The 12859-nt window shown below is 52.7% G+C and overlaps 1 protein-coding gene across 1 annotated transcript; it reads right to left on the reverse strand.

The window, feature by feature from the left end:
• Positions 1-10523: 10523 nt before the first annotated feature.
• On the reverse strand, positions 10524-12610 carry CLDN2 (claudin 2). Its single transcript, XM_016225842.3, has one exon. It carries the CDS (start codon positions 12457-12459, stop codon positions 11764-11766), a length of 696 nt encoding a protein of 231 aa, XP_016081328.2. The 5' UTR covers positions 12460-12610; the 3' UTR covers positions 10524-11763.
• Positions 12611-12859: the final 249 nt, after the last annotated feature.

Genomic DNA, 12859 nt, shown 5'->3' on the forward strand with positions numbered 1-12859 from the left:
CAGGCAGTAAGTGGTCAACACATACCATTGATTGAATGATTGATTAGGTTCTGAAGGAAAAAAAATGGGTGTGGTAATTAACATAAGGACAATCCAGTGTGAAGTAAGGGACTACTGTTTGTGTACCTACAGTTTCATCCCATATTTGGTAGCCCAAGAATCCCACAATCCCCTGTGACCTCGATCCTCCCCATCCCAGCACTTCCGTCATTATCAATGGTATTTATTGAGCCCTTACTGTGTGCACTGTACTAAGTACTTGGGAGAGTACAATACAACAGAGTTGGTAGACAGTGTTACTTGCCATCAGTTAGCTTACGTTCAAGAGGGGGAGAACATGAATTGAAACTGAGGAAAGAACAGAACAGTTCTGCATTCTCTCCACCTGTATCTCACTACTCATAATGCAACACAGCTGTGACTGCCTTTCACTGTGTTAGGGGCCTCTGGGATTCCTAGTGAGAGAAGCAGGAAAACTGGATCTTTCCCCTTACATTCAGCACTCCTGTCTCCTATATCCATAATGATCAACCAACCCCATGGCTGAGTGCATCAGTGGTGCCTATGCACGCCAGGTCTTGGTCAGAGGTTTGGGAAGGGCAAGTCACTTATCTCCTTGAGTCCATCCTTAATGTTGTTGCCAAAGGGGCTTTTCTAGCTTCTGCATTAACCACTCCACCACCCTTCTTAGGCCCTCAGGTGGATGCCCATTGCCCAGGAATCAGGACCAAAAGGCTCTTGGCTTTCCACACCCTTCTCAAAGCCTCCCTAAAGTCCTCCCCAGGTGGATACTTTTTACTGTGAACCGAGCCCAGGACCCAGCTGGGCCTGAGGAGGACCTGTCTTTGCTTGGAGGGACATGCACGGGGCATTTGCCTGTGAAGGATTATGGTGAGGGACTACTGGGACCTGCAGTCTCAGGAGCACCCCAGAAGAGTGAAGGGCCTCCTGTATTTTGGCCTCCCTTGGCCTTAAACTTCCAAAATGGAGTGAAGGGAGGAGGCTTTCCAGTTTGTTCCAGTGACACACAGGTACTTTGGTCCCATATGAATTGAACCAGGCCTGCTGGAGGCCACAGACTGCGCCAAACCTGAGCTGGTTCTACCTACCCATGCAGCCTCTGCTTCTCCCAGAGACTTCAGCCCATCCAGTCACCTTCCAAGCCAGCCAGGACTACTTGTCCCCCACAACCTGCCCCGATTTCCTCTCCTCAGTAGGCCTAGGGTCAGGGCACTGATATTAATGGGTCGGGTAGTCTCTGGCTCTGAGAAGTGGGTGTAGGGGCAGAAACCCTGAGTCATGGGCTATGGGGGAGCGAGACGGGAACAGATAAACCCTTCCCTCCTTGCGCAAGGTTCGGACCCTTTCAGCATTGATGTTCTTGGCCAGCCACTAATCTAAATGATTTTATGATGGGGGTGGGACCTGGGCCTGGAGCTATTCAGTTTGGACTCTGAGAACTCCCGAGGGACATTTCTAGGAAACATGAAGGTTCCAGGCTCAGTCAAATGGGAAGAATGGCTTAAACCTTTTGTTTCCTAATCTTGTTTGACGTAGGCTCACTCCTGACTCCTCATCTGGGGGTAGATTCCCTCCTTTCCACCCTCCTCCTTCTCCTCATCCTCCTCCTTTTCCACCTCCATCATCTCTACCTCCTTCTTTTTCTGCTCCTCCTCCTCCTCTTTTCTTCTTCCCCCTGCTCCTCTCCACCTCCCTGCTCCCCATTTCTCCCTCTTCCTCATCCTCCTGGAATGTTCCTCCAGGGCCAATCTTGCTCCAGTGGGGGGGCAAAAGGGTAAGGAGAAATAAGGACCTGGCCTCTTCCAGAGGTGGGGTCATTGTCTCTGTGAGGGAGACAGCCCCACATTTATCCTCCTTTAACTTAAGAGGCTTGGCCACTTTTCTCCTGTGTGACCTTGGACAAATCACTGAACTCTGTCCCTTAGTTTCCACATCTGCAAATGAAGATTCAGTGTTCCTTCCTCCCTCTTAGCTTCCCTTTGTTGAGGTCGCTGTGGAATAGAGATTACGTCTGAATTGATGGTTTTTACTCCAGTGCTAAACACAGTGTTTTGTCCATAGAGAAACAGCATGGGCCTAGTAGATAGAGCACAGGCTTGGGAATCAGAAGGTCATGGATTCTTATCTTGGATCTGCCATTTGTCTGCTGTATGACCTTGGGCAAGTCACTTCACTTCCCTGTGCCTAAATTACCTCATTTGTAAAATGGGGATTAAGCCTACGAGCCCAATGTGGGAGAGGGAATGTGCCCAATCCAGTTTGCTTATATCCACCACAGTGCTTAGTACGATGCTTGTTACATAGTAAGCACTTAATAAATACCGTTATTATTACTATTATTATAGTAAGCGCTTAACAAGTACCATTATTATTTGTATTAGTAGTATTATTATTACAGGGTAACGGGTGTTCTTGGTTAACAGTGAGGGAGGAAGTTGGGGGAGCAGCAGCTCCTCCAGTCTCTCATGTTTGCCCTGCCTATTCCCCCAGCCCTACGAGCAGTTTCATTATAAGGTCCACATTCATTCATTCAATCATATTTGTTGAGCGCTTACTGTGTGCTAAACACTATCCTAAGCACTTGAAGCACTGTACTAAGCCCACATCTACCCAGCCCCACATAGTCACCAACCACTCTTCCCAGGACTCCACCAGGGGAAAAAAAAGCAGCAGCCCCCTGCGAGGAAGGGTGAGCATAACCCCTCCAGAGCTCCCGTGGCTACTTCCCGGCACATTCCCTATGTTCTGCTCACAAGGGCTGAACCCCATGAGCGACATTTTTATGATGGGGACTGGCTCTAGGCCAAGGACCCCAGCTTGGCTGCTCAGACTCCTTGACTGCTTTCTCTCCCTGATTCCAAACAGTTTTTCCTCAGCCCAAGCAAGTGGGAAGTTTGTCCCCAGAGGGCCGGCTCCTCGAAGGCAGTCTGGACTCAGCGAACAATAAAAATTAATGATGATAGCTATCGCACTAGGTGCTGGGCTAACTGAGGAGCCTGAACTCAGTGACTCCTCGGGACAATCGCCTTAGGTCCTTGTCCACCTGCTCCTGAGAAGGTAACCGCTGTCAGGGTGGTTGGTATTTAGGACAGATTCCCTGAGCCCTGCTGGATGGCATCTCTGGAGAGACTTCGGGGCCCTGAGGAATAGGAGACCTGGGACTAGGTGACGGAGAAACAAGCAAATGGGTGACTCTAAAAATCAGGATTGTTTTTGGTCCTGCTAGGAGGCAGGGGGGTGGCCTCAATGACATTTTAAGACTGTTTCCAGCCCTGCGATGCTAAGATTCTTGGAGGGGTAGAGGCAAGGACTGGGGAGGAGATCAGCCAACTCTTCAGCTTTGGGAATGACCTCTCTCGGTTTTCCCAACCCCCACTCATACCATGCTGCCCCTGTAACTTTCTGTTACCCTCGTCTGCCCCCTAACCACCCACGGATGGCAAACTGAAGAACAGCAGCATTTTAATTACCTATGTGGCAGGCATCACATGGGGATTAATGATTTGACCTTTGCAAGGGCCCACTTAGATTATTACTGGCATGGTTAACACCTTCATTTATTCAGTTTAATTAATTCTTCGGTTAGGCTTCAGCCAAGACCAAAAGCACCTGCCAAGTCCTTCTCCTCCGCTTCCTGCTGAGCACCCTGCGGCCCCACCCCCTCTACATGCCCTTGCCCCTTCCTTGCCCCTTAGGGATGGGCCTCTGAGCACCAGGGCAGAGCCTGGGCATCTAATCAGACTGCAAGCCTGAGACCCTTGTGGACCAATGGAGAATAGCTATGGGTGGGCTTGCTAAGCAAGTTGATGGGTTGCCATGGGTTAGTTGCATGATGGGAGCTACTCCTTTGCCTCTGAGGCCTTGTCAGGAAGGATTAGAGTCTGAGCCCTAGCCAAGCAGAGTTCATTCATTCAGTCAGTCGGTTATATTTATTGAGTGCTCACTTTGTGCAGAGTTTACTGCACTAAACACTTGGGAAGTACAATTCAGCAACAAATAGAGACAATCCCTGCCCATAACAGGCTCACAGTCTGAAAGGGTATTTGTTAAGCGCTTACTATGTGCAGCGCACTGTTCTAAGCGCTGCGGGGGATACTGGGTAATCAGGTTGCCCCATGTGAGGCTCACAGTCTTCATCTCCCTTTTACAGATGAGGGAACTGAGGCACAGAGAAGTTAAGTGACTTGCCCACAGTCACACTGCTGATAAGTGGCAGAGCCGGGATTCGAACCCACGAGCTCTGACTCCCGAGCCTGGGCTCTTTCCACTGAGCCATGCTGCTACAGACATCAAAACAAGTAACAGGCATCAGTAGCATAATAATAATAATGTTGGTATTTGTTAAGCGCTTACTATGTGCAGAGCACTGTTCTAAGCACTGGGGTGGACACAGGGGAGTCAGGTTGTCCCCCGTGGGGCTCACAGTCTTAATCCCCATTTTACAGATGAGGGAACTGAGCCACAGAGAAGTTAAGTGACTTGCCCACAGTCACACAGCTGACAAGTGGCAGAGCTGGGATTCTAACTCATGAGCCCTGACTCCAAAGCCCGTGCTCTTTCCACTGAGCCACGAATTATAGATATATACACATCTGAGTGGCCCTTGACAGTGGCTGGGTGCCGGTTGGGAGGCGGGGCAGTGGGGAATCAGTGAGGCCTAATGGAAAGAGCCTCCGGTTCTGAAAGCCAGAGGACCTGGGTTCTAATCTTAGCTCTGCCACCTTTCTGCTGAGTGATCATGGGCAAGGCACTTGCCTTCTCTGTACCTCAGTTCCCTCATCTGCGATACTTGTTCCTTCTCCTACTTCATTCAATAGTATTTTTGAGCGCTTACTATGTGCAGAGCACTGTACTAAGCGCTTGGGATGAACAAGTCGGCAACAGATAGAGAAAGTCCCTGCCGTTTGACGGGCTTACAGTCTAATCGGGGGAGACGGACGGACAAGAACAATGGCAATAAATAGAGTCGAGGGGAAGAACATCTCGTAAAAACAATGGCAACTAAATAGAATCGAGGCGATGTACAATTCATTAACAAAATAAATAGGGTAATGAAAATATATACAGTTGAGCGGACGAGTACAGTGCTGTGGGGATGGGGAGGGAGAGGTGGAGGAGCAGAGGGAAAAGGGGAAAAAGAGGGTTTAGCTGCGGAGAGGTAAAGGGGGGGTGGCAGAGGGAGTAGAGGGAGAAGAGGAGCTCAGTCTGGGAAGGCCTCTTGGAGGAGGTGAGTTTTAAGTAAGGTTTTGAAGAGGGAAAGAGAATCAGTTTGGCGGAGGTGAGGAGGGAGGGCGTTCCAGGACCGCGGGAGGACGCGACCCAGGGGTCGACGGCGGGATAGACGAGACCGAGGGACGGTGAGGAGGTGGACGGCGGAGGAGCGGGGCGTGCGAGGTGGGTGGTAGAAAGAGAGAAGGGAGGAGAGGTAGGAAGGGGCAAGGTGATGGAGAGCCTTGAAGCCTAGAGTGAAGAGTTTTTGTTTGGAGCGGAGGTTGATAGGCAACCACTGGAGTTGTTTAAGAAGGGGAGTGACATGCCCAGATCGTTTCTGCAGGAAGATGAGCCGGGCAGCGGAGTGAAGAATAGACTGGAGCGGGGCGAGAGAGGAGGAAGGGAGGTCAGAGAGAAGGCTGACACAGTAGTCTAGCCGGGATATCGAGCCCCAGGGGGGACCTGATGATCTTGTATCTATCTCTGTGACCCCGTCATTGGGCAGGGATTTTCTCTATCTGTTGCCGATAGTACAACAAGCGCTTAGTACAGTGCTCTGCACATAGTAGGTGCTGAATAAATACTATTGAATGAATGAATGAATCTTAGAGTTTAGTTCAGTGCTTAGCAAATAAGTGCTTAACAGATATTATCAATATTATTTAATTGTGTGAAACATTCCAAAGGGGGCCTGATAATAAGCATTCTAAATGATGGTCTCAGGCCCAGCCCCGTAGAGCCTGAAACTGGGAGCCAGGAGACCTGGGTTCTAGTCGCGGCCCTGTCATTGGCCTGCTGTGTGGCGTTGGGCAAGTGATTTCACTTATCTAGGTGTCAGTTTCCTCAACTTGAAAATGGGGATAAGATAGCCTGTGAGTCTGATGTGGAACAGGGACTGTGCCTGAACTTATAAACTTGTCTTTACCCCAGCATTTAGTGCTTGTTAAATGCTCTCATTTCTACTTCTAAATTACTATCCATCATGTATATCTGTGTATTAATGTCTGTCTCCCCCTCTAGACTATAAGCTCCTTGTGGGCAGGGAACATGTATACCAACTCTGTTGCACTGTACTCTCCCAAGCACTTAACCTAGTACAGTGCCTTGCACACTGATTGATTCTTCTCCTATCACAGCCTTGCTACACCACTTTGTTCCCCCCAAGCTAACATGCCCAATGTGCCGCACTCTCTTCTCCCTCAACTCCTGTCTTCTGTTTCTATCCCCACAGCTGCCAGCTCAGGACTCTACACCAACTCCACACTTCTGTCCTTACAACCACCTGTCATTTTTCTATAAATACTGACAATCAATCATATTCATTTAGTGTTTACTGTGTGCGGAGCACTGAACTAAACACTTGGGAGAGCACAGTACAAAGGAGTTGGCAGATATATTCCCTGCCCACAACAAGCTAACCATCTAGATTTAGAGTCCCTATCACTGAAACAGCCTCATATCCACTTTTTCTCCTTCCTCCTATCTGTTCTTTTTGTGTCTGTCTCCCCCACTAATAATAATGTTGGTATTTGTTAAGCGCTTACTATGTGCAGAGCACTGTTCTAAGCTCTGGGGTAGATACAGGGTAATCAGGTTGTGCCACGTGAGGCTCACAGTTAATCCCCATTTTACAGATGAGGTGACTGAAGCACAGATAAGTTAAGTGACTTGCCCACAGTCACACCGCTGACAAGTGGCAGAGCCGGGAGTCGAACTCATGACCTCTGACTCCGAAGCCCAGGCTCTTTCCACTGAGCCACACTGCTTCCTGGACCCTTTGGAGAAAAGGTATCAACCCAATAATAGTATATATTAAGTGCTTATTGTATGCAGAGCACTGTACTAAGCACTTCGGAGAGCGCTTGGTAGTTGGTAGACATGATCCCTGCCCACAAGAAGCTTACAGTCTAGCAGGCAAGAGACATTAAAATAAATTACAGATAGGGGAGATGGCAGAATGGGAGGCTATGAACCTAAGTCCTGTAGGCCTGAAGATGAGGTGAACATCAAGTTCTTTCAGGGTGCAGTTTCAAGTGCTTAGGTGATGCAGAGGGGAGGGAGGGGAAATGAGGGCTTAGTCAGGGAGGGACTCTTATGGGAGATGTGATTTTAGGAGGACTTTGAAGGAGGGGAGAGTGGTGGCCTGTTATATATGAAAGGGGAGGGAGTTTTAGACCAGAAGAAGGATGGGGGTAAGGAATGGGTGGAGAGATAGATGAGGTCCAGGTACAGTGAGTAGGCTGGTGTTAGAGGAGCAAACTGACTGACAGTGATGACTGGGTTGTAGTAGGATATCAGCAAGGTAAAGTAGGAGGGAGAGAGCTGACTGAGTGGCTTAAAGGTACTCAATGACAAGGAGTTTCTATGTAATGTGGAGTTAGATGGGCAACCACTGGAGTTTATTTAGGGGTAGGGAGATGTGGATTAAACCCTTTTTTTAGGAAAATCATCTAAGCAACAGAGTGAAGTAAGGACAGGATAGGGGAGAGAAAGGAAGCGGGGAGGTCAGTGAGGAGGTTGATGCAGTAGTCGAGGCAAGATAGGATCATGTCTTCTAGCTCCACTGTATTTTCCCAAACTCTGTGCAGTGCTCTGCCCTCAGAAGGTACTCAACAAATAGAAGCAAATGATTACCTGGGGAAAACGCTGGGCAGGGAAGACATTGTGGAGCTGAGCCCAGGCTATCGAGACAGAGCTGGGCCTAGACCTGAGCCTGGGTCAGTGTTGAGCTTGGGAGTTTGTGTGGATGAGCTCTCAGGGTGTGTTGGATAATATTTGAAGGGAGGAGTTGTGGAGATTGGTGGGTAGGCCTGGATGATGAGAGACTACATATTGGCGGAATCTCGGTCTTTCCAGAGGGGAAAGCTAGGCCAGGGCACCCTCAGTTCCAGGGTGATGTGGGACACTGGACAGCAGACGGTGAGTGAGTGGTGGCAGTGGGATTATGGGATAATCCTTGGTATTCCCATCCCTTTGAGTGGTCTGCCCATTGGTCTGTCCCTCGATGCCCCCTCCATCCCCACCCCTACCCCCTGCTTTGCTTTTCCCGAGGGTCCAATGGAGGCAGCACAGGTCAGGTCAGGTCAAGGACAGTGAAGGAGGAAAGGGAGAGAAGAGGGGAAAGGAGAGGAACTAAGCAATGGAGCCCAATCGGAAGCTCAGGCATCACTGGAAGTAGGCCTGCATTTGTATTACCCCAGGGCAGCATGGGATTGGGACGGGCTTGACCCCATCCTCCCTGCTGCGAATCTCCCGGTAGCCCCCAAATCCCCTGCTCTTGAGGAATTGATTGTTGCAATCTCTTCCTCCCTCATGGTCTGGAGACTACAGGGCCACCACCAGGGCTGGTTGAAACTGGTCCTGTGCTTGAGAGAGGTTCCATCCCCACAGATGAATTCATCTGTACTGCTTGTGGGAAATGGTCTGCTGAGGTGGCAGAGTGGGGGGCCTACCTGGGCGGCATGGGCGCCACCACTGTTAAATCTCCTGTCCCGAGGGTTTCTGAGATGTGAGGTCAGACGGCATCTGGGACGTGAAAGCATTCTTTCCCCCTTTCCCCACTTCCTTCCCTGGGCACGAGGCCCCCTGATTGCGGTGATCTGGACCACCTGGTCCAGGCTCTCCAATTTTCTGGGACCTTGGGGCTGGTCACTTTGCCTCCCATGTCCTCTCACAGCCTGGTCTCCGTAGACCCGCAGAACTTGTGGGCCCAAAGTCACTGCTGTCACCTCCAGGGGGGGCCTGAGGGTGGCTGGGCTTTGTGGGCCATTCTCCCTAGGGGTCAGCTCTGGGGGAAAGGAAGGGTCGGGGTCATGTGGTGGGCCATGTGGGCAGGGATAGCATACTCCTTCCCCTCTCCTAGGATTCCCCATTGTGAGGAGAGGTCAGGGCAGAGGGGTGGTGTGAGAGTTCCAGTTCTGAGGGAGCTGGGCATGGCTGATGGCACTGGGGAGGGGGTGGCTGCAGTGTCCCTGGTACAGTCTAATGTTAATCCCGTCTGCGTTTACCCAGCAGCCCGCCCATCCCACCTCACCAGCTCCTGCCTTTGGGCACATCCCTGCTGAGATCTTCAAGGGGTGGGAAGTGTGCAGGGTGTTGGAGAGTGGGATTGGGATCTCCCCAGGAAGGGGCCCATCCAAACGCAGACCCTACTTCGCGGAACAGGTTTTCCTCTCTAGAATCGCACTGCTAGGGCTGCCGGGGAGCTGGGCTCTCTGGTCCTGTCTGGCCAAGCCATCCATCTCTGTCCCTCATTCCCACCTTCCAGGCACCCTGGCGAGAGGAAGTGAGAAGTGGTGGCTAAAGTACTGCAAGAGTTGCTGTGGCTCTGCCTCAGTTTCCTCTCTTTGCCCTAGTATCCCCCTCTCCCTCCCTCTCGTTCGAGTGCTTGGACAGCTAAGGAGTTGATTTCTGGGAGAATCGGAGACCGTAAGTATAGGGACAGTGGGTGTCAGTCCTGCTAGACTGTAAGCCCCTCCAAGGCAGGGATCTTGACTACTCATTCTATTGTCCTTTCTCAGTGATCTGCAGATATCGCTCGATTTCAGTTGTCGAGGCTAAATGCATTCTCCTGGATTAGAGATTCAAAGGGTTGGAGCCCCTTCTCCCTCAGCAACTGAGGATGCTTTTCCTCAGGTCTGAGGCTCAGTAGGGCCCTCCCCACTCGAGTCTCTTAGCTATGGCATTTATTTAATGCTTACTTTGTGCCAAGAATTGTGATGAGCACTGGGATGGCTATCCGAGCAGACAATCCTTATCCTAAATGGAGAGCGGAGGGGAGGAGTGGGGTTCGTGACGTAAGAGGGAGGTCAAGTAGGTATCTTATGCCCAGTGGGGAAACTGAGACACAGAGCGATGAAGCGACTAGCCCAAGGTCACACAGTAGGACAGTGGAAGAACCAGGATGAGAACCCATGTCTCCTGACTCCAGTCCTGTGCTTGGTCCACGGGGCCACACGACCTCCTAGTCCAAGGTCATGTGACCTTTCTTGTTCTAGGGCCTTGGTCTCGCTCCAGCAGTAAGAAGGTCGGCAGAAGGTTTGGGGCTGGGAGTGGGTGGAAGGTGGTGGGTGGGCTGGGGTCTTCCTGGAACCGAGCCACGGGCGAAGACTCCAACCCAACCATCTGACTGGCTCCTTCCCAGACTGCCACCCCCATGCTCCAGCTGCCTGGAGCACATGCACACACACACACACACACACACACACACACACACACACACACTCACTCCAACACATACGTGCGCACATACAGACACAGACACGTTCACACAAAGACACAGGCACGTCCTGTGTTTGACAGGTATTTTATTGCCTCCAGGGGTCTCTGCCGCCCTGACACCCATGCAGTGCCTCCACAGCAGGATGATATCTTTCTAAAAACCGGTTTTCTCTCATGTTCCCTGATCTGGCGGGAATTGCCAGGGCCTTGGGGCTTATGCAGAGCACCCCAGAGCTCCCCCAGAGCTCTTTTGGGACTCCCCCAGGGCCCTGCAGCCCTGCAGGCAGTGCCATGAACAGGGCAGATGAGGGTTGAGACATGCCTGCAGGAGGGCCCGCGGCCAAAGAAGGGACAAGGCTCCTGGCCCAGACCAAAGCTCATCAATCAATCAATCAATCAATCAGTAAAAGTATTTATTGAGTGCTTACTGTTTGCAGGGCACTACTAAACGCTTGGCAGAGGACAATAGAGTAAGTTCATGGCCCAGGCCGGGGAGAGGAAAGGCCAAGATGAGATTACGCCTTTCTAGAGAAGTAACTACGACCGGTCTCTCTGCTTGCTGCCCCGATGCCTGTCTGCTTCGCTCCTCCAGAGTGCTGGTTCTTCCTGCCAGAAATTCTTAAGGAAAGTTTCCCAGACCTGAGACCCTCCACCCCCTCCTTATTCACATCTGCACACTTGCTCCTCTTCTCCGCCACCCCCAACCCCAGGCCTCCCACTCCCCAGCCCCGATCTGTTCCTTCAATCGTGTCCCCCTACACTCCCCCCACCCCACCTCCTTGCATACACACCCTGGTTCCCGGGCCCATGCGTCTGCAAGCTCCAGTGCCCGAGGGCTGGTCGTGGCCAGGGGCCAGTTGCCCCGCTCAAGGCTTCACCCTCTGTCCTTGCCCTCTGGCCGGCTGCCCGCGGAGGGTGAGCCAGGCTGCAAACTTCATTCTGAAGCAGGCAGGCACCGCCCCTGTCCCGGAGTTCCTAGCCATGTGGTCCCGGCCCAGGGCCGCCTGGCCCGTCCCCACGACGGGCCAGAGAAGACCACCCCAGCATGGGAGAAGCCTCCTCAAGGGCCCGGTGGGCTGCAGGCTGAGGCAGCAACAGGGATCCGGCTGGGCGAAGTGGGCGGCCAACCAGGAAAGTCCAGCTGGTCAGTCCTTCCTGAAGTGTTGCTGGAGACCGGCTGGCCGGTGTACTGACACACCTTTCCCTCTCCAGCGACACTGTCTGTCTGCTGCGGGGTCGGGGGGGTAAAGGAGGCAGCAACCCGGATGGAGCCCGGGACCCTGCCCTCTCCCCGGTCGAGGCCGCCCTTCCTCAGACGTAGCCCGTGAGGCTGTAGGAATTGAATTCACCTTTGGGCTTCGGGGCCTGGCTGGGGCGCAGTGAGCTCCGGGTACGCGCTGACTGGGCCTGGCCCGCTCTGTGGTAGGCGACGGCGTGACCCCTCAGGGATGGACAGGAGCAGCACAGGATGGCACCGCCCCCCATGGAGAGCAGCGAGGCGATGATGCCCAGGTACAGCGCCTCCCCAATCTCGTACTTCAGGCTCTCGGGCACCAGCGGTGAGTAGAAGTCCCTGAGGATGCTGTGGAGGTTCCAGGTGACGGGGATGAAACCCAGGAGCCCCCCGAGAAAGAAGAGCGCCCCCCCGGCCACGGCCACCCAGTCCTTGGCCGGGGAATCCTGGGAGAAGACCGTGCAACGCAAGCCCGCCACAGAGACGAGGCAGGCCAGGGAGGAGATGGCGCTGGAGGTGACCATCAGGGCCTGGGCCGCCTGGACGTCGGCAGGCAGGCCCAGTAGGGTGCTGTAGATATCGCACTGGGTGATGCCCGTGCTGTGGGTGGCACACTCCATCCACAGTCCCTTGGAGTAGCCCACGGCCGTCACGATGCTGGCCCCGATGTAGGAGCTGGTCCTCCAGTTGGGCAGCAGCATGGCTATCACGGTGCCCAGCAGCCCGACCAGCCCCATGGCGTAGCCCACCAGCTGCAGCCCCAGAGATACCATGGCCGGTGTTCCTGTGGGCCGGCCCGGGCCCTCGCTCCCCGGCGACTTCTACCACCTCATCCCAGGCCACCGGGCTGAGCTGGCAGCTCCTCTCCCACCCGAGCGTGTGTGCGTGTGCCTGCGAGGCGAGGGTGGCGGCCACCTAGATGACCCAAAAAAAAAAATCCATATACCAGATTAAATATTGACCAGAAGCTTATGAGAAACCAGAAAACGCTGAGTGCCTTTTGACCTTTGTTATCTTTAGAAATGACAACAACAAAAAAAACCACCCCTCAGATCTCAACCAACTTTGAAAACAGAGCCAAAATGTCACAGCCTCCTCTGTACGCTGCCGCCCCGGGGCAGCAGACAGACAAAGAGAGGGGATGAACGGGTTGACTGGCTGACAGGTCACCAA

Source organism: Ornithorhynchus anatinus, chromosome 6, assembly GCF_004115215.2.
Source record: "Ornithorhynchus anatinus isolate Pmale09 chromosome 6, mOrnAna1.pri.v4, whole genome shotgun sequence".
NCBI classification, from domain to species: domain Eukaryota; kingdom Metazoa; phylum Chordata; class Mammalia; order Monotremata; family Ornithorhynchidae; genus Ornithorhynchus; species Ornithorhynchus anatinus.

Excerpts from the sequence above, each read along its gene's own strand:
- CLDN2 (XM_016225842.3), bottom strand. The coding sequence starts at position 12,459 with ATGGTATCTCTGGGGCTGCAGCTGGTGGGCTACGCCATGGGGCTGGTC.